Below are 22,909 nucleotides of genomic sequence, written 5' to 3' on the forward strand. Positions count from 1 at the left end.
ATCGTAAAAATATGGAACATACATAAATGCCCATCAATCAACAAATGGATAAAGAAAATGTGGTATATATACACCATGGAATACTACTCAGCCATAAACGGGAAGGAAATAATGGCATTTGCAGCAACCTGGATAGAGCTAAAGATTATTATTCTAAGTGAAGTAACTCAGGAATGGAAAAATATATAACGTATGTTCTCACTTTCAAGCAGGAGGTAAGCTATGAGAATGCAAAGGCATAAGAACGATATAATGGACTTTGGGGACTCAGGGGGAGGGTGGTGAGCAATAAAAGACTACACATTGGGTACAATGTACACTGCTCAGGTGATGGGTACACCAAAACCTCAGAAATCACCACTAAAGAATTCTTCCATGCAACTAAACACCACCTGTTCCCCCAAAATTATTGAAATAAAAATAAAAATTAAAAAATAAGAAATGAACAGCTGACACCAACACAATATGGCTTTGAACCCCTGAAAATTGCAGGAGAATTGCCAAAGCTAGCAATGTCTAACTATCTGAGGGTACAACACGCTAGTATCTCCAAAATGAGCAGTGAAGCATCTGAAAAGTGTCTCTTTTCACACCAAGACATTTATGGAAAAAAAGAGATAAGACATAGAAATGAGGGTGACCCCATTTAGAATCTCAGCTGTTTCCTCTTAGAGGTGTGATCTTGGCCAAGTCACTTAACCAAAGCTTCCTCATCTGTAAAGTGGGAACAACACATAGAATTGTAAAAATCAAAGATGTTAACCATAATGGTTACCTGTATATGATTTTCATAGGCAGATTCTCAAAAACAGAGGCACAGCAGAGATGCCCAATGTGAGAAGGCTTGGCTGGCTTTTTCTTCAATAGTGCCTCCAGGGGAAAGGTAGGAGGTGGGAGGATCCTCATAACATTCATCTGATGCCTTTCCTCTACATATCCTGAGCCCAAGCTGGCCCCTCAGCTCTCTAGCCCCCTGCCTTGCAGGTGACACCCAAGTTTACACTAGTTCCACCACTCAAGATGCTTACCATCCCCTTTTCTTCATTCTCCCATACCTAGAAAATTCCTCTTTATCCTTTGGGGTTCCATTCATATGTCACCTCCTTGTGGTGGTGATGGGGTATCTGGTTAACTTCTAGAATTTTTAAAGTGTCTACTACATGAGAAGCACTGTGCTAGGCCACAATGCTTAAAAAAGCAATCACAAGAGAGCCTGCCAGAAGCAACCTAAGTGTCCATCAACAGATAAATGGATTTTTTTAAATGTGGTAGATATACACAACAGAGTACTATTCAGCCATGAAAAAGAATGAGATTCTGTCATTTCCAGAAACATGAGTGGAACTGGAGATCATAATGTTAAGTTAAATAACCAGGCACAGAAAGACAAACTTCACATGTTCTCACTTATTTGTGGGAGCTAACAATTAAAATAATTGAATTCACAGAGATAGAGAATAGAAGGGTGGCTACTGGAGGGTGGGAAGGGTAGCAGAGGAGAAGGAGGGAAGGAGGGATGGTTAATGGGTACAAAAAAATAGAAAGAATGAATAAAACCTAGTAGTTGCTAGTACAACAGGTAACTATAGTCAAAAATAGTGTAAATGTACATTTTAAATAAATAAAACAGTATAATTGGATTGTTTGTAACACAAAGGACAATTGCTTGAGGGGATAGATACCTCATTTACCTTGATGTGATTATTATGCATTGCATTCCTGTATCAAAATATGTCCTGTATTCACAAAAATTAAAAATTTAAAAAAGAGTGCCTGCCATCAGGTACCCACAGTGTCATAGAGGTAGGGAGCAGGGAAGCATTTGCCATTGAGGGAAAAGTCGTCATTTCAAGAAAATGAGATATGCTCTTTGATAAAGGCATGTCTAGGGAAACTCCAACTCCTTTTCCTCCTGGGCATATAGCTAAACTATATTTCCCAGTCTCCCCTACAGCTAGATGAGTCACAAGACTGAGTTCTGGCTTATGGAATATGGGTAGAAGTGACATACCCCACTTCTAGGCCTTCCCACCAAAACCTATACAATCCTCCACCCTCTCTGTTTCTCCATCCTCCAGCTGAATAGAGAAGATGCCAAACATCCACGGGAGAGCAGAGCCACAAGATGAAAGGAGTCTGGGTTCCTGAGTCACTATTTAGAAGAAAGCTCTCTTACACGGACACCCATGTTCAGACTGTTCCATGAGCAGAGGGTACAATTTAGCCAGTGAGTGTTTAGAGGTGCTGGTTATAGCAACTGGCATATCATCATCAATGGAAAATGATCATCAATGGAAAAACATCACCCTAGTATGCAAATAAAATACTGTCAGACTTCTCATGATGTGTACGTTGTCTTGAAATCTCACAAGAATACACAGAATACAAGTTGCTTTTTTATGAACTGGTGGTTGCGGGATAAACTGTGTGAAAGATATTTGGGTTTTGGCTTTATTTTTATTTTATTTATTTTTTAAGACAGAGTCTCACTATGTCACCCAGGTTGGAGTGCAGTGGTGTGTCCTTGGCTCACTGCAACCTCCACCTCCTGGGTTCAAGCGATTCTCCCGCCTCAGCCTCCCAAGTAGCTGGGATTACAGGTGCCAGCCACCACACCCAGCTAAATTTTGTATTTTTTTAGTAGAGACAGGGTTTCACCATGTTGGTCAGGTTGGTCTTGAACTCCTGGCCTCAAGTGATCTGCCCGCCTCAGCCTCCCAAAGTCCTGGGATTACAGGTGTAGGCCCCCGTGCTTGGCCAATTTTTGTCTTTATTTTTAAATGAAGTTGTATATGTACATAATGTCTAAGGTGATTTTTCCATCTATGTTTTTTCTACTGTTGTTCACTATGTTTACATTTGTCCAAGTTATTATTTTGACAAGAATCTGAGTAAAATCTCCCTCCAATCATGGTCTTTTCCACTGTTACGAAAGGTCCTGCAATTACCAAGTAATCATCACGATAGAGATGCTTTTTCTAATAGAGTAAACCAAATTCCAATCTATCCCCTGATTGTAAATTAGGCTTTTTTTGGAAGTAAAATTAATCAGTGTTCAGAAGTACCTACTCTTTTAACACAGATACTAAAAGAAACTGACTCAAGAGGTGAAGGATGAATCTCTAGCAGGCCAAACTCCATCTTTCAATGGAAATTACCACCAAAATTTAAAATGTGCTCCGTAACTCAATGGCATATGAGTAGAAAATCATTAGGGTCATATTTGATAGTATTTGAGAGCTAGGAAGTACTTACAAAGAAATTTCCAAATACAGTGATCCCCTTCTGCTCCCCTAAGAAAAGTTAATCGTAAGATTCTCCTGAGGTACTTGTTTAAAATAAAGATTACTTGGCCTCCCTTCCAGCTCTACTGTATCAGACTCAATGGAGGAGGGCCTTGGAATCTGCATTTTTAACAAGCACCCGAGGTGACGCTGCTGACATTCCTGGCCCATGGAGCAAGGCTCTACCCTGCAATATAATTACCTACCTCTAGATTCAATTTTCATTTAGAAAATTTTCGAAGAATCCTGGCTTATCTCTAAATGACATAATTTTAAGTAAATTGTTTCTTCTCTCCCTTTTCTGTATGTTTTCCACAATGAACACAGATTACTTTTATCATCAGAAATTATCTTAAAAAGAGCAGCAGCTTCTCTCAGGTGTCTAAGTGTTTCTGTAGGGGATAAATGCTACATTTTATTCCTAGAATTGTTGGAAGTGCCTTTTTTAAAAAACATAACTTCTGGCAACATAGCCTTGTCTGAGTCCAAATAAGAAAATATGATTTTAATCATGGCCCAGCAATTAACTCAGTAAAGTGTTTTGTAAACTCGTTGATTCATTTTGTAAACTCTGTGATTCATTTTCTGAAGTCAAAGCTGAATGCTTTAATGAACCTGTAAAATTCTCCTTCCTGGAAATTTTGAAGATTTTTCTTTGTAGTACTAAACTAGCAAAGCAACAAATTCTAGAACATTCTTTAAAATAAGAAAACCCTGGCAGTTCCTAAAGTTGTTACATCAGTGCAATTTTTCTACCGCTCTCAAAGTGGTCTTGTGTCTTTTCAATACAGATACTTTTGTTTATTGCCAGAAAGTGACTTACTGGTTACAAAGGAACCAGAAAAAAAAAAAGCAGCAAAAGATTGAGAATGAACTGAGGAAAAAAAAGATGTTCACACAGAAATTTTAGAAAATAACATAATTATATAACTTGTTCCCCAAGCTCATAAACAATTTAGGATCTCGAAGAGAACAGCATGGAGAAAGACCAGAAATAAAGGACAAAAACATTTGTTATCATTGCAGCAAGTAAATTACACCAGACAATGGTTTTGGCCAGTTCATCACAAAGGATACCAGGATTTTCCCTATGACTCTTTTGATGTAACATTCTTTAAAAACAGTTTTCAAAGAATGTGAGAAGGGAAGCCCTTATAATTTAAAGAAAACACAAAAGTCACAGTAAAATTCACATAAAGTTCTTACTTCTTTCTCTCGGACCCTAATATCCTAAACAAATCTTTAAAGTACTGCGGGACGCGGACCACCACATTCTCGGAGGGGCTGATGTCTTTCAGGTGGGGGTAGAGTCTGGTGTCAATGACCTTCTTGATGTAGCCCAGCCAGTCAAACTGAGGGGAGAGAGAACAAAACAGAATGAGAGAACCTCTGTTAGGTAGCAAGTAAGAAAGGCAAATAGAATAGATTGAGTGTCATTCATTTCTTTTGATTTCACACCTAATAATTCAAGATGCAACTACTCAAGTCTAGAAATAAACTCCTGATCATTGCTATTCAGATCTACTGTCTTTTTTTTTTAGACAGTCTCGCTCTATCACCCAGGCTGGAGTGCAGTGGCATGATCTGGGCTCTGCCTCCTGGGTTCAAGCAATTCTCCTGCCTCAGCCTCTGAGTAGCTGGGATTACAGGCACCCACCACCACGCCCGGCTAATTTTTTTTTTTTTTTTTTTTTTTTTGTATTTTTAGTAGAGGTGGAATTTCACCATGTTGGCCAGGCTGGTCTCGAACTTCTGACTTCAAGTGATCCACCCACCTTGGCCTCCCAATGTGCTGGGATTACAGGTGTGAGTCACCGTATTCGGCCTGATCTATTGTCTTAATCACAAATGGAGCATGTGTTCTGTACCATCTACATCTGGACAACACACATACACACACACACACACAGGAACACAGTAACATGCAACCTCACTCCCTTGGCCCCCTCTAGTACTCTTCCTCCTTCCTGAACTCTCCCCTCTGTCTTTCTCTCCCCATTCTGCTCTCTCTCCCCGTCCTGTACTCTTCTTCTATTCTATACTCTCTTTTTTCCTCCCGTACTCTTCCCTCCTTCTCTTGCATTTCTCTTCCTCCTTCTAAATTCTTTCTCTATACTGTACATTTTCTCTCCCTCCCTCCCTTTCTCTGTCCTGTACTCTCCCTCACTCTCATATATACACAGAAACAGATGCCCCAGTACATAACTAGTCTCTGTGACACAGCCTTTAAAAAAAAAAAAAACAAGAGGAAATAAGCAGCAACAGAAAGTAAATGCGGCCAGGCATGGTAGCTCACGCCTGTAATCCCAGCACTTTGGGAGGCCGAGGCAGGGGGATCATTTGAGGTCAGGAGTTTGAGACCAGCCTGGCCAATCCCGTCTCTATTAAAAATACAAAAAATTAGCTAGGTGTGGAAGCAGGCACCTGTAATCCCAGCTACTTGGGAGGCTAAGGCAGGAGAATCACTTGAACCCGGCAGAGGTTGCAGTGAGCCAAGATCACGCCACTGCACTCCAGCCTGGGCGACACAGCAAGACTGTGTCTCAAAAAAACAAAAACACAGAAAGTAACATGCCTCCATTCTTCAGAGCATCCCTATCTTACCTAAAACACCATATGGTGTTTCTTAGATTGGCTACTCTAAAAGTCTTTTCCCAACCTTTTCTCCGTTACCTGTGTCCACTGTTGAAATGGAAAACCAGTTACTCACTTGCCCAACCTCCCCGGTGGTTAGGAGTGGCCACGTGACCCAATACTACTCAATAAGAAATAAAGGGAAGACATCTGGAGATGTTCTGGAAAGGTCTGTTTGTTTTTCCTAGTAAAAGAGTTAGACACATCACTGGCCCTTTCCCCTTCTTCCTGCTCTGACACAGATGTGATATATGGAGCTGTGATGGATAACCTTGCAGCCATGAGTCATCAAACATGAAGTCAAAAAGCCAACACACTAAACAGAGTAGGATGCAAAGATAGGAAGAACTTGGGCCTTTGACAACACTGTTAAACAGCTGAGCCAATGCCAACAATTACCTATGTCTAGACTTTTGTCATGTGAGAAAATAGGCTTTAAGTTTCTAAGCCACTGTTGGAAAGATGTTTTGTTCCCTATAACAGAAGGCATCCCAATACACAGACAAGGGATATTTTATGTGATTGTTGACAAAGACGATGATAACCAAGACTGAGAGTAGGTTTTACAAGACAGAAATGTACACACAGATGAAACCCAATCCCTCCTAAAATGACCAGTTGAGAGAAAGTTCTCTGGATAGTTTTCACCAACCTGGGGAATCATAGCACTCAGTTCAGAAATGTTCATTCTGTTGTACATGGCCTCACTGGTTCGGTTTTCATGAGGAATCATTATCTGTTGGAAAGAGATTTTGGTTATTTTTTTTTTTTCAAGTGAACCATTTCTTACTGTATGATTACTTCCTACATGTGCCAAAACATCTGCATAGTATTATAAAGTTTTTCAAGGTTTTGGTGTGGTGCCCAACTTCGAGGGAGAGAAAAAAAGACATAACTTTAGGCAGGATTAAGAAAATAAACTTTCATATCCTCCTCTGCATCAAATATTGTCCCCAGCACAAAAAGAACTACCCAAAATCTCCCTCCCAATCTATAATGTGGATGGGCAAAATCTATTGCTGGCTCAATTTTGACAATTAAACTTAAGTTGGACAATTGAGATAAACATCCCACTGTCACCTGTGGTCTCCAAATAATGATCTCAATATTTCATGAACCATCGACTATCCCTTCATCTCTAGGGGCAAATTTTCACTGATGAACACAAGACTATCTGGATGCCACTGTTCCCCGTGATCATTCTGTCAACAGCTCATTCCCTCATTTCCCCTTTTGTTTCTTTGACCTTGAGATTTCCCTAGCCCCATTGCTGGGAGTATGGATCCAGTCACTGCCTATTCACACATTTCAAAACCTGCCTCTCTCCAGCCCTGACTCTATACTCTTTCCATTCCCAATACTCATGCTCTTGGCCATTTGGCCAACACCAAATCTGAGCTTCTAGCCTCCACTATGTTTAACTTAAGAAGAACAGCAATGATTATCTTCCTGAAGGATCATCTTAATCACTTCCATTGACCAGCAGTAGCTCCCATATCCACCCTTCAATCACGTCATGACTTTGCCTTCGGGCCTTCTATCATCTAATTCCCTTGCATTAAACTTGCCACATTCCCACTGCACACATGACTCTCCTACTCTTACATCTCCTATCCACCATCACCACCTCCATGGTTTGAACTATGACTCAGGACTGCCCAAGATTCACTGCTTCTAGCAAGCCTTTCCAATTACACTCCACTTGGTTCCAATCACAAGGGCTACTCCATCAATAAGACCTCTCCTTGTGCACACATCTCTCCAGCTGGATTGGCTAAGTATATGCTTCCATGGCTGTATTTACAAGGACTTATTTGTGCTAGACTGGACTGTCTTGTCTTCTCAGCTTCAGAAGTTTCCCTAGGACTACATATCCCACTAATTTTGAAAGTACCTAGTGATGTGTAGTGTAAGATATGGAGGTAAGCATTACTAGCAGTGATTTTTCAAGGTAAAGATTACAGAGGGCTTACTGGCAGATATCTGCCCCCTCTTTGCTAAATGCTTCAGTGTCCTTAGCTTCCCTCTCTTCACTCTCCACAGGAGAGACCACACGTAACTTACAAACAGCCTCCTGGCTCTGTGTGAATCATTGCCTCAGAGAATATCCACACTCCTCTTCCACCAGCCCCTCCTCCGCCCTCGGAGTCTCACAGCCCCAAGTTGGAGACCTTTGGCCTCAGAGCTGTTTTCAGCTCTTTGCCAGCCACTCCCCTCCACACAACAGATCTGTCACTTCATTTAGCCTCTTGACAATTCCCAGTCTTGCCTCAGCCCAGCTGTTTTTAGTTCCCTTTTTGGTCCAAATCCCTGGCTCAGGGCAAGGCCTTCCCTGCTGTTTCAGAGTTTTAGTCCAAATCAGAGTCCTGGGCCTCCTATGTGCCTGCAAAGAGAATTCAGGCAGACTCTAGACATGGCTCAGAGGCACAGTCATGGACCTCGAGACACGTGCAGCAGTCTTCACAGTCTTCAAAGGTGACATGCAGGAATGAACTTCTTGCACTACAAGTAGGAGTTTGGAGAGAGCTGTACACGAACATCATCACAGCAAAGACAGAGAGACCAATTCCTCTTTACCCTTATCCTTCATCCCTACTCCCATACCTCAACACACCACCAGCACCTCGCCAAACAAAACCAATCAACATTTGGACTCTTATTCACCTTGAGATTTTTACTAACTTCTCTTGTGGAAGATTTCCAACACATGTGCAAAAGTTGCTTGGTAAAAAGTATCATTTTCTTTCACTACAGGGTTTCCCCAGAAGCAGATTTTACCACATTTGTTCCCTCTTGGCCTAGGAACATATAGAGATTTTTACACTTTGTTTCTTCTAGAAAAAAGTTACTCCATAAACAAAGCTAACCATTTAGGAGTTCTCATTATTTTGCCCATAAGTTTGTTTTTACATCTTTTTGTCTCTACAATGAGGCAAAAAGAAGTTAAGGTAATTTACACAGACATGTAGTTCTGTGTCATGCATATGACACAATGATATGCATTGAAGTAGCGCAAGAAAAGAATGAAAAAACAGGGGCAGATACAAAGTAATACCAGAAAGGTCATTTAAAAACGTTTACCAACATGTCCTACCTACTTCTATATCAACTTTTATATCCCGTATTGGTGGACAGACTTCCCTGAGCCCAGAACTTAAGCCAGAATGACTCTGAGTGGGGATAGCATAAAACATGGACTGGATTAAAAGCAACCTTCCATTCAAGCCAGATTACTAAGGATTTATTAAACATCTATCTTCTATTTAAGCCAAACATGAGTTTCTCCAGGAAAAAAGGTCAGAGGGTCTCTCTGCTGCTATTCTTTGGCCACAGCTGAGCAACATATGGACACTGAATGGGCTTAAACCAGGGAGGTGGAAGGAATGAAGAGCTCTTCTGTCACAGTCCTTCTTGTTACTTCCTAGAGGCGATGCTACTAGTTCTACCTTAGGCCCAAAGGGCAATGATAGAAAATACTATTATTTGATTGCAATTTATATTTTCATTCAGGATATACTGCCTTTAATATACGGAAAAGAAAAGAAAGTAAAGGAAAGAAAGATTTTCAGTGAAGACTTACCTCAGCTATCTTAATTTCCAATCTAAGCACTGACTTCATGTCATGCTCTGCTCTGGAACTGTTAGCTCCTAAAAGCACGGCAGTATCCACCATGAACTTGTAAAGGGCGTCCCGATACTGTAAGAAATAAAGAACAAAGTGACCATGACAATAGCTTATTAGAAAATATGTTTCGGAGACACGGAAGAGCAGAAATAGCAGGCGGAAATAAATGTCTTTTATTTTCACTCTGTACTCAAAGTACGGTGCAGGCATTATGCAATACCAGCCACCCACATAACACTTTGGGAGAAAAAAGAGTGATGGCTACTTGGGTACTGTTTCCATGACAGACAGAGATGCCTAGCCATCAAGCATCAAGAGAACTAGTTTTCTGGCAACCGTCGATATTATGGATACATGAAATAACTCCAAATGAGACAAGAATAGAAAGTTAAAGGTCAGATGTCCTCTTTCCAGACAAGTGAGGCTTTAATAAAATAATGGGAAAGAACTGTTTCTAAAAGCAGGAGGCCTGATCCATAAAGAATGGTGGGAGGTGTGATTCATTCTCTTGCAACTCAATTTACCCACCTTCACACTAAGAAATAAAAGACCAGTGACAGCAGTCCTGTGTCTTTTCAGTTTTTTACAGTTTTCACAAAGTTCTGCTCCCTAGCTCAGGAAAAAAAGGAGAAAAGAGAGGAACGATGATGTGAAATCTAACAAATAGCAAACATAGAATTTCCTTCCTACATACTCATAAACCCATTTTGGGGCTACTCATATGTCATTGGTTGGGGCGCGGGTGACCTTACATCATGGGAATTAAAGAACTGCCTTAGGCCCACCTCTCATTTCAGACGTATTTGTGAGATCTCAACGCACCAGGTATTAAATGACCTACTTCTCATGCATTGGGAATAAGATTTACTAACATATACCTTGCTTCTATAAGCTATTCTTACTATGTGTGTGACCTTAGGACCTATATGGTACTTAGAATATAGCAGGCCTTTAATAAATATTTGTTGAATCAGTAAGCAAGCTTTGAAAATAGTCTTAAATAGGCCAGGCGTGGTGGCTTATGCCTGTAATCCCAGCACTTTGGGATGCTGAGGCAGGCGGATCACGAGGTCAGCCTGGCCAATAAGGTGAAACCACATCTCTACTAAAAATACAAAAAAACTAGCTGGGCGTGGTGGCACACTCCTGTAGTCCCAACTACTCGGGAGGCTGAGGCAGGAGAATCGCTCGAACCCAGAAGGTGGAGGTTGCAGTGAGCTGAGATTATGCCACTGCATTCCAGCCTGGGCAATAGAGGGAGACTCCGTCTCAAAAAAAAAAAAAAAAAAAAAAAAAAAAGGAAAGAAAGAAAAAAAGAAAATAGTCTTAAATAGAAATAATATTTTGCTATTCCCAGTTCAATTCAAAACAAAACATATTTATTGGCCGGGTGTGATGGCCCATGCTTGTAATTCCAACACTTTGGGAGGCCGAGGTGGGCAGATCACTTGAGGCCAGGAGTTTGGGACCAGCCTGGCCAACATAGTGAAACCCTGTCTCTACTAAAAATACAAAATTAGCCCGGCAGGGTGGTGCATGACTATAATCCCAGCTACTCGGGAGGCTGAGGTTGCTGAGAATCGCTTGAACCCAGGAGACATAGGTTGCAATGAGTTGAGATCGTGCCACTGCACTTCAGCATGGGCAACACAGCAAGACTCTATGTAAAAAGAAAAACCAAAAAACGTATTTATTGAGTACCTACTCAAATGTACAAGGTGGCTTAGTAGGCCCTCTGTGCATATGTTAGGAAAGAGTGGTACAGACAAAAATATAATAGGTGTCTGGTTCCCAAACAGTGAGGGAGATAAACATGTAATTATTAACTATAACATTAAAGACATCAAAATAACTTCCTTAATAAAGCTGCTACATGCTTGGAAACTGAAGAGCTGCAGAGAAAATCTAGCCTGGAGAAATTGGGGACATAGCATTTGAGGGAGACTGGTTCCGACGCAGTGAAGAGTCCTGTGAGGTAGGTGATACGGTTTGGCTGTGTCTCCACCCAAATCTCACCTCGAATTGTAATAATCCCCACATGTCAAGGGTAGGGCCAGGTGAATATAATTGAATCATGGGGGTGGTTTCCTCCACATATCCTCATGGTAGTGAGTAAGTCTCATGAGCTCTGATGGCTTTATAAATGGGAGTTCCCCTGTACAAGCTCTGTTGCCTGACACCACATAAGACATGACTTTGCTCCTCATTCACCTTCTGCCATGATTGTAAGGCCTCCCCAGCTATGTGGAAGTGTGAGTCAATTAAACCTCTTTCCTTCATAAATCACCAAGTCTCAGGTATGTCTTTATTAGGAGAGAGAATGGACTAATACAATGGGCAAGCTGCTTTTGTTGGGGGAAGAACAAATCCAGATGAGATGGGAAAGATGACTTGGGATGAAGTCATGAGGCAGCCTTGAAAGCCCTCTAAAGAATTTAGACCCTGTCTTGGGAGCAAAGGCATGCTGGGAGCAGTGCTTTGAGAACGGAACTTGCCAACTGGTGCTAAGGAGGCAATGTGATGAAGGAGAGGCAGTAACAGTTAAAAGGCTACTTGTTGTAGCCAAGGCAAGAGTTAACAAGAATCTGACCTATAGTAGTCAGGATAGAAAAGAGAGACCAAGGGGATGGAAGAGATATTTTTAAGGTGGAATCACTAGGACTTGACTGATAGGTTATGGGGGAGATGATTTTGAGCCTAGTTGCTGAGACTCCATGAAAACCAGGGGTACACCCTCCCCCACATTGGCAAATGTTCACTCTGTCTACTTTTAGGAAGGTAAACTTGCCAACCCTCTTTGACGAGTGTCCTCGGCAAGAAAGCTGCCCAGCATCTTAGTTAGCTTCCCTCCAGAGCCTTCTATGTATAGAAGTTAGTAACAGCATAGACCCAGGGGACCTAGGTCTGAGGCTTCTTTGGAAGTTCAATAAATTTTCCAAAATAAATTGAAAGTGTCAGAAATGAACCAGCTCTTTCCAATATTCAGGAAACTGCTAGATTTCTAAGCCAACCCAAGAAGTCTAACTTGATTGATCCTTTCTGATTCTTATTAAACCTCCATTAACCTGGAACACCTGTTAAAAATATAGATTCTCAGACCCTACCTCAAGTCTACTAAGTCAGACTCTCCAGAGCTGTGACCCAAGAAGCAACATTTCATGAAAGACTCCCAAGTGATTCTAAAGCAGTACAATTTGGGAACCATTTGTCTCCTGGGTATCCCTTCCGACGCTTTATTTCTGCAACTGATAGTGAGTTCTCTGCACTTCTGAGGAATGAATGACTGCAAGCTCATTTCTTTGTTATTTCATTTGGGCCTGCTGTCTCCCAAGCTAGATAATAAGGGCATTGAGTACTGAGACTTGTATAGCCTTGATGAGCAGACTTCTAGAAAGACAGGGAGTGGAATTTATCTGTCTGAATAAAAGTCTTCCTGTATTGGGAATATGGTCATTGAATAGCCACACTGCTCATTTCCAATAAAGCAGCAGTGACCTTAGAACAAGTAATGGACCTGATAGCAGTCTGATAAGGCACATAGTTGAATATGAGTAAAACTTACAGACTTGGCTTCTGTACTGTTATCAAGATAGTCTTCCCTCACGGCTAGGGAGAGTGTTGCTTGGTCCAGCTGTAAAAACAAAAACAGAAAGCATTCTGCTAGCACTGTAAAGTCTTACGTACCATGTTAACAAGAGTGATGAAATCGTCTGCATCCCAGCCATATTTTGAGCTCATGTCACCATTACAAAAAGAATTCAGTACACTCAGAACTACATGCAAATAGGTACTTCGGCAATGACCGATACAATAAAGTATCAGAGACCTGCCCCTGCTTTTCTAATTTATGTTTTCTAAACCTTTTGAGGTCCTATCAACACTGAGTAACAACAAGGCTATTTCAGTTGGAATAGATCTTAGAGATTATTAGCTATTCCCCCTTATTCAATGGAAGGAGAAACAAAAGCCAGATAATTGATGTGACTTTCCCAAGGTAACATGATTGGGCAGAGCTCAGACTAAAATCATTGTCCCCAATCACCAGATCCAGTATTTTTCCCATTGCAGTATTTCGCAAAATGCCAGTCTGGATGGAGTTGATTAACCAGACTTTTCCAACTCCTTATCTCTAAAATAACATATGGCATTGAATTTTTTTTATTTGAACGGAATCAAGTAATAATTTTGTTTTGAGAAACCTTTGCAAATGTTAGAACCCTCTCTGGAAGGTTTAGGATAAGTGATAAAAACACACATGATAACCAGACAACTAAATAAGTAGAATTATGGCGATAGAAAAGTATAGTATAAATTCTTGAATTAAAACTTTCAGCACCTTAGGCTGGTGTGGTGGCTTACACCTGTAATCCCAGCACTTTGGGAGGCCAAGGCGGGTGGGTCACTTGAGGTCAGGAGTTCGAGACCAGGCTGGCCAACATGGTAAAACCCTGTCTCTACTAAAAATACAAAAATTAGCTGGGTGTGGTAGCGTATGGCTGTAATCCCAGTTACTCGGGAGGCTGAGGCAGGAAAATTGCTTGAACCTGGGAGGTGGTGGCTGCAGTGAGCCAAGATTGCACCACTACACTCCAGCCTGGGCAACAGAGCAAAACTCTGTCTCAGAAAAAAACAAACAAACAAAAAAAAACAACTTTCAGCACCTTGAAGGTAAAGAAAAGAAAGAAGACAGTCTTTTCAAAGAGTGTGCTAGAAAAACTGGACATCCAGGCCTTGTGTGGTGGCTCACATCCATAATCCCAGCACTTTGGGAGGCCAATGCAGGCAGATCATTTGAGGCCAGGAGTTCAAGGTCAGCCTGGCCAACATGGTGAAACCCAGTCTCTACTAAAAATACAAAAATGAGCCAGACGTGCTGGCACACACCTGTAATTCTAGCTACTTGGGAAGCTGAGGCAGGAGAATCACTTGAACCCAGGAGATGGAGGTCGCAGCGAGCTGGGATGGCGCCACTGCACTCCAGCCTGGTGACAGAGTGTGACTCTATCTCAGAGACAGAGTGTGACTGCATCTCAGAGAAAGAAAAGAAAAACTGGACATCATAAGCAAAAAGAAAATAACCTTTTACCCATACCTCACACCTTATTCAAAAATTAACTGAAAATGAATCATAGCCCTAAACGTAAAACCCAAAACTATAAAACTTCTGGAAAAAAATATTGGGAAAATTTTTTTTTTACTAGGAGTTAGACAAAGAGTTTTTAGACATGACAATAAAATCACAATCCTTAAAAGCAAAAATTAATAAATTAGACTTTATCAACATTGAACATATTTGCTCTTGAAAGAAATTTAGGCTGGGCGCGGTGGCTCATGCCTGTAATCCCAGCACTTTGGGAGGCCGAGGCGGGCAGATCACGAGGTCAGGAGATCAAGACCATCCTGGCTAACACGGTGAAACTGCGTCTCTACTAAAAATACAAAAATTAGCCGGGTGTGTTGGCGGGCGCCTGTAGTCCCAGCTACTCGGGAGGCTGAGGCAGGAGAATGGCGTGAACCTGGGAGGCGGAGCTTGCAGTGAGCCGAGATTACGCCACTGCACTCCAGCCTGGGGGACAAAGCGAGACTCCGTCTCAAGAAAAACAAAAAAAGAAACTTAACAGAATAAAAAGACAAGCTACAGAATGGGGAAAATATCTGAAAATCACATATATGACAAAGGATATGTATCTAGAATACATAAAGATTCCTCAAAACTCAACCATAAGAAAAGAAACAACTCAATTTAAAATTGAGCAAATGATTCTAACAGACACTTCATCGAAGAACATATGAAAATAGAAAATAAGCACATGAAAATATGCCCAACATCATTAGTCATTAGGAAAATGTAAATTAAACCTGCAATAAAACACTACTATAGATCTGCTAAAATGGAAAAAAAAAAAAAAATCTGACAACTGCTGGTGGGGATGTGGAAAAGTTGAATCACTCATGTATTGCTGGTAAGAACGCAAAATGGCACAGCCACTTTGGAAGGAAACCAATTTTACAGTTTATTATAAAGTTCAACATACATTTACATAAGAGCCAGCAATCCTACTTCTAGGTATTTATCCAGGAAAAAAATTTAAAAGTCACACAAAAACCTGTATGTAATTTTATTCATAATCACCCAAAACTGGAAACAACTCAAATGTCCTCCAACTCATGAAAGTATAAACTGTGGTATACAATGGAATACTACTCAACAATAAAAGAGAATGAACTGATACAACATGGGTGAATTTTACTTAACATCCTGAAAAAGCCAAACTTTACAGGAACAGGGAACAAAGTGATGGCTGACAGGGTTTGGGCATGAGGAGAAGGTCTGACTTAGCAAAGAGATAACATGAGGTATTTCGGGATGGATGATGGGACTATTCTATTTCTTGATTACAGTGGTGGTTACATGACTCTCTGCATTTGTCAAAACAGACAGGTACATCACAAAAAATGAATTTATGTAATTTTTAAGATACTTTAAAAACATTTCCAGCACCTTCTCTAAATCTATGGTTTATTCTTTCTTGAGTATCAGCAACTGACTAAAGATAAACAAAATGAATCTCAAGAAGATGGCCGGGCGCGGTGGCTCAAGCCTGTAATCCCAGCACTTTGGGAGGCCGAGACGGGCGGATCACTAGGTCAGGAGATCGAGACCATCCTGGCTAACACGGTGAAACCCCGTCTCTACTAAAAAATACAAAAAACTAGCCGGGCGAGGTGGCGGGCGCCTGTAGTCCCAGCTACTCAGGAGGCTGAGACAGGAGAATGGCCCAAACCCGGGAGGCGGAGCTTGCAGTGAGCTGAGATCCGGCCACTGCACTCCAGCCTGGGCGACAGAGCGAGACTCCGTCTCAAAAAAAAAAAAAAAAAAAAAAAGAAGAGTAGATTTTTCCAAATTAAATCTCTAACTCACACATTAAACATTAAGCCAAAATAAGAAACAAAATCTAAATAACAAATTAAAAATTAGTAGTATCTGAATAAAAACTGAATCCTACATGCCCATACCATTAGTTTATATGACTTTAAATTGTTTTGATCCATCTCCTCCAACTTCTTTTTCATCTTACTATAATCTTAAATATTTTATTCTTAAATACATAAATTTATATAAGATTATAGTTTTCCATGAAACTGCCCTTAATATACAACAGATTTTACAAAGGCCACGTTAAGAATTAGTGATATTACGAAAAATTCCAGGAAAAACATAACTCTTGTTTCAAGGGAAAAAAGGCACTTTCAAAACATCCATCTTGTCCGTGTATACTGCTAAAATCCTCTAATTATTTTGTCCAGCCCTCTCTAATTGGCCTGAAACAATGAAGTCACAATTCTTCCTGGCTTTGTCCTATTGCAATTCCCAATGTGCCACTATTTCTTCCAAAAATTAAGCAAGCCATGATCATGAAACACAATATTATGATTAAGACACTTTGGCTTTCCATTAAATTTGGACCACTTGAAGAATCTTTTGAGCTTGAGTCTCATAGGAAAAGAAACTGTGTAGATACTATCAAGAAAGCCAAAGTTTCTCTCTCGTGAAATAAAGTTAAATCCACTTATTGTGAAAGTTTAGATAATTCAAGTGAGGTTACCAGACCTTTTATAAACTTTCAGATTGTTATGGTTTCTAGGGAACATTTTAAACACACCAACCAACAAATTGAATAAGGTCAGTCAAATAAATCTCATTAGAAACATACAAACTGTTGAGGCAAAAGACTTTCTCATGAAGCCATCAGGACACTGTTATTTGAGATTTTTTAAATCCTTGCATTTACAACTGATCTGAATACTGTAAACAAAAAATAAAATATGTTTTTTAAGGAAATCCAACACATTTAACTGAAAAATATAAATGTTTTCTCCAATTACAACTGGCATTCCAGTGATAATAAACCTCAAGTTAGAAGACAAAGTAGTAATACAAGAAGAAAGAGCTTACAAATTATGAGGTAGGAAATGGAGTCTGGACTTCAGGTTTCAAAACGGTGGTGGAGACAGAACCTGGCTTCCCTCCCCACCCCAACATATACACAGGAAACTAAAAACAAATATACAGCACTAAGATTCTCACCAGCAATATCCCAGAACTCAAATATAAAGATCAATCAGTTGCTGAGGCCACAGAGAAGTGAAAAAGCTCCAAGCAAAGGAGAATCAAATTTCTCTATGATGCCCTTCCAACCAATCTGTCCAGCAATAAGCATGCAGAAATTTTCCCTGACTCATAGTTTCTACACTGGAAAAACTGAGATCAAGGTGGACAACCAGCTTCCCGACCATCTTGGGTTCTTTGACAGAAGACCTGCTCATACCTTAACCCACAGAAGGCATCATGAATGCCTGAAGGGAGATATATTCCTAAAGACAGCAAGAGACAAAGAGGGGAGATGGGACTACCATACCCAGCCCTGGAAACTCTGCTCCATAACTTGGTCAAAGGAGATACCAAATCAGAGTGGCTATTCAGCAGCATTATGCTAGAGGAGGTTCATTCCACAGGTCACCTGTACACCAACCGCCAACCAGCTTTTCCACACTGCCAGGATATCCTCTTTAGGATCTCCCCTATATCTGGACTGCGAGTGCTCTGATCTTTGGCTAGAGTCAAAGCAAACGTAGGTTTAAGGTGCCATTTAGTGCCAGAAAAACAGGCAAGGACCTAGTGGAGACATAGCAATATATTGCCTATCTCAATTATAAATACCTATGCATCTAACACTGGAGCACCTAAGTATATAAAGCAAACATTAATAGATCTAAAGGGAGAAGGAGACTGCAATACAATGATAGGGAACTTCAACATTCCATTCTCACTAATGGACAGATCATCTAGACAATCAACAAAGAAACATCAGCATTAAGCTAGACACTAAGCCAAATAGGCCTAACTGACATTTACAGAACATTTCACCCAATTGCTGCAGAACACATATTCTTTTTATCACCACGTGGAACATTCTCCAGAATAGATCATATTTTAAGCCACAAAATAAGTCTCCACAAATTCAAAGCAGTAGAAATCATATCAGTTATCTTTTCTGACCACAATGGAACTAAAAATCAATAATAAGCGGAAACTTGGAAAATACACAAACACATGGAATTTTTTTTTTTTTTGAGATGGAGTCTCGCTTTGTTGCCCAGGCTGGAGTGTAGTGGCATGATCTCCATTCACTACAACCTCCACCTCCCAGGTTCAAGCAATTGTCCCACCTCAGCCTCCCGAGTAGCTGGGATTACAGGTACCCGCCACCATGCCTGACTAATTTTTGTATTTTTAGTAGAAACAGAGTTTCATCATGTTGGTCAGGCTAGTCCCGAACTCCTGACCTCAGGTGATCCACCCACCTCGACCTCCCAAAGTGCTGGGATTATAGGCATGAGCCATCATGCCTGGCCAAATACGTGGAAATTCAACAATATGCTCCTGAATGACCAATGGGTCTATGAAAAAAATAAAAAAGAAATTTAAAAATTTCTTTAGACAAATGAAAATGAAAATACAACAAATTAAAATCTATGAAATACAGCCAAAGGGGCACTGAAAAGGAATTTTATAGCAATAAAAGCCTACATCAAAAAGGTTGAAACACTTCAAATAAAGATTCACAAACAATCTAATGATACAACTCAAGGAACTAGAAAAATAAGAACAAACCAAACCCCAAATTAGTAGACAGAAAGAGATAAAGATTAGAACAGAAATAAATGAAATTTAGACTATAAAAACACACACAAAAAAAATCAATGAAACAAATTTGGTGTTTGTTTGTTTGTTTTTTTTTTGGAAAATCAACAAACCTTTAGCTAGACTAAGAATAAAAGAGAGAAGACACAAATAAATTAAATCAGAAATGAAAAAGAAGACATAACAACTGAGACCACAGAAATACGAAGAATTATAGAGACTATCATGAACAACTATATGCCAACGAAGTGGAACACCTAGAAGAAATGAATAAATTCCTGGACATATGCAACCTACCAACATTGAACCATGAAGAAGTAGAAAACCTCAACAAATACCTAGTAACAAGATTGAAGCCATAACAAAAGGTCTCCCATCAAAGAAAAGCCCAGGACTTGATGTCTTCACTACTAAATTCTACAAAACATTTAAAGAAGTAATACAAATTCTACTCAAACTCTTCAAAAAAAAAAAAAAAAAACTGAAGAGAAGGGAATACTTCCAAACTCATTCTATGAGTCCAGCATTACCCTGATACCAAAACTGCACAAGAACACAAGGAGAAAAGAAAACTACCGGCCAATATGACTTAGGAACATAGATGCAAAAATTATCAGCAAAATACTAGCTAACCTAATTCAACAATACATGAAAAAGATCATTCACTATGATGGAGTGAGATTAATCTAGGGATGCAAGGATAGTTCAACATACACAAATCAATAGACATGATATGCTGGGTGCAGTGGCATACACCTGTAGTACCAGCTACTCAGGAGGCCGAGGCTAGATGATCACTTGAACCCAAGTCCAGCCTGGGCAGCATAGTGAGATCCCTTCTCAAAAAAAAAATGGAAAATCCAAATGCAAGTAACTAAATATAAACACATCACATTAACAGAACCAAAAACAAAAATCACATAATCATTCTAATATATTCTGTAAAAGCATTCAGTAAAATTCAACATCCCTTTATGACAAAAACCCTCAACAAACTGGGTACAAAAGGAACACACCTCAAAAAATAAAAGCCATATCTGACAAACACATAACCAACATCATACCGAATGGTGAAAAATTAAAAGCCTTTCTTTTAAGATGTGGAACAAGACAAGGATGCCTGTTTTGCCCACTTTTATTCAACACAATATTAGAAGTCCTGGCCAGAGCAATTAGGCAAGCAAAATAAATAAAGGGCTTCCAAACTGGAAAGGAAGAAGTCAAATTAGCCTTGTACACAGATAACATGATCTTATATTTGGATAAACCTAAAGGCTCTACCAAAAAACTATTAGAACTGATAAACAAATGTAGTAAAGTTGGAGTATACAAAATCAACATACAAAAAAATCAACAGCATTTATATACACCAAAAGCAAATAATCTGAAAAAGAAATCAATAAACAATATCATTTACAATATAAAACACCTAGGAATCTATTTAACCCATGGAATAAAAGATTCATGTAAAGAAAACTATAAAATGTTGATGAAAGAAGTTGAAAAGGACACAAAGAAAGGAAGGATATTCCATGCTTATAAATTAGTATAATATTGTTAAAATGACAATACCACTGAAAGCAATCTACAGATTCAACACAACCTCTATCAAAATACCATTGACATTCTTCACAAAAGAGAAAACAAATCCTCAATTTTATACGGAACCACGAAAGACCCCAAATAGCCAAAGCAATCCTGGGCAAAAAGAACAAAGCTGGAGGAATCACATTACCTGACTTCAAAATATAGTACAGGGCCTATGTCTGGAATGGTATTTCCTAGATTTTCTTCAAGGGTTTTCACAGTTTTAGGTTTTACATTTACATCTTTAATCCATCTTGAGTTGATTTCTGTATGTGATAAAAGTAAGGGGTCCAGTTTCAATCTTCTGCATAAGGCTAGCCAGTTATCCTGGCACCACAGTCCTTTACCCATGCTTGTTTTTGTAGACTTTATCAAAGATCAGATGGTTGTTGGTGTGCAGCTTTATTTCTGGGCTGTTTCCATCTATCTATGTGTCTGTAGTTGTACCAGCCACACTGTTTTGGTTACTACAGCCTTACACTATAGTTTGAAATCGGGTAATGTGATGGCTCTAGGTTTGTTCTTTTTGCTTAGAATTGCTTTGGCTATTCAGGTTCTGTTTTGATGCCATATGAATTTTAGAATAGCCTTTTTCTAATTATGTGAACAATGTCATTGGTAGTTCGATAGAAATAGCATTGAATCTGTAAATTGCTTTGGGCAAGATTTCATGATAAAGACGCCAAAAGCAATTGCAACAAAAACAAAAAATGACAAACGGGACTTAATTAAACCAAAGAGCTTCGGCACAGCAAAAGAAGCTATCAACAGAATAAACAGACAACCCACAGAATGGCAGAAAGTATTTGCCAACTATGCATCCGACAAAGGTCTAATATCCAGAATTTGCAAGGAACATAAACAAATTTATAAGCAAAAACCAAACAACCCCATTAAAAAGTAGACAAAGGACATGAACAGACACTTTTCAAAAGAAGACATACATGTGGCCAACAAGCATATGAAAAAAAGCTCACCATCACTTATCCGTAGAGGAACGCGAATCAAAGCCACAATGAGATACATCAGTATCTCACACCAGTCAGAATAGTTATTATCAAAAAGTCAAAAAATAATAGATGTTGGCATGGATGTAGGGAAAAGGGAATGCTTATACACTGCTGGTGGGAATGTAAATTAGTCCAGCCACTGTGGAAAGCAGTTTGGTGATTTCTGCAAAAACTTAAAACAGAACTATCATTTGACCCAGCAATCCCATTATTGGATATATTCCAGTTACCATGATTTGATTTTATGAATGTATAAGATTATCACATGTACCATGAAAATGTGTAGTTATGTATCAATAAAAAATAACAAGAATAAAATAAAATTCTATGTTCTGTCAGTTCCTGGGAAAAAAGGAAAAAGAAAGAGAAAGAAACTTTTCCAATTTTCTTAGAGTTTCTCCTTGCTATTTTTTACGAGTTTTACTGAGAGCCAGAAAAATGCGGGCTGTTGAGAGATGATGACTTTAAGTTGTTGTCTTCATTAACTAGCAAATACATACTGGGGCAACCCTGGCCTTTCAAATACTCTTTCAGGATCACATATACTCACGTCTTTTATTGTACCTTAAATCCTCATACTTACTATCTCCTGACATAGAATAAATGCAAACATGTGTAGCAAGATAATATTTTTGGTCACTAACTTCTATTGTTTTCTGTATTTTTGAAATCCCTTTATCTCATTTAAGCCTGTAGCAAACCCTGTGTCATTTCGCCAAAGGGGAGCTTTGCAGAAGTACGTCGTATAGATTGGAGCAATCCCTGCTGGCCAAATTGCGTGTCTTTGGCATGGGGCTATATCTACCCCTTAGAAACAGTGCCTCTCTCTTCACCCAAAGGCACCATCTGCTCACCCAAAAGGATGCCCACAGTGCTGTGCCTGCCCAGAAGGCCATTCTCTTATTCCTGTGGGTTTGTGGGATGAGAAAAGCTAGGCACACCGAGGAAAATTGAATTTGATGGAAAAGGAAGCCTAAGGACATTGACAGAAGAGAGTTTCAGGTAACAGGGATTTCTCCCAGAGCAGAAAGAGGATCTTTCAAGCAGGAAAAGAAGTCAAGGA

The 22,909-nt window shown here is 39.7% G+C and overlaps 1 protein-coding gene across 2 annotated transcripts in view; it reads right to left on the reverse strand.

Annotated features, from left to right (window-relative positions):
• Positions 1-22,909, reverse strand: part of LOC105478221 (phosphate regulating endopeptidase X-linked) — a 222,883-nt gene that overhangs the window by 149,681 nt on the left and 50,293 nt on the right. For both annotated transcript variants that reach the window (XM_011735347.3, XM_011735348.3), the window contains exons 6-9: positions 13,106-13,174; positions 9,499-9,615; positions 6,571-6,654; positions 4,491-4,636 (exon numbers count right to left, since the gene is read on the reverse strand). In XM_011735347.3, coding sequence (XP_011733649.1) covers positions 4,491-4,636; positions 6,571-6,654; positions 9,499-9,615; positions 13,106-13,174 — 416 coding nt within the window. The remainder of the gene's footprint in view (positions 1-4,490; positions 4,637-6,570; positions 6,655-9,498; positions 9,616-13,105; positions 13,175-22,909) is intronic.

The sequence above is a fragment of the Macaca nemestrina genome, chromosome X (assembly GCF_043159975.1).
Source record: "Macaca nemestrina isolate mMacNem1 chromosome X, mMacNem.hap1, whole genome shotgun sequence".
Lineage (NCBI taxonomy): Eukaryota > Metazoa > Chordata > Mammalia > Primates > Cercopithecidae > Macaca > Macaca nemestrina.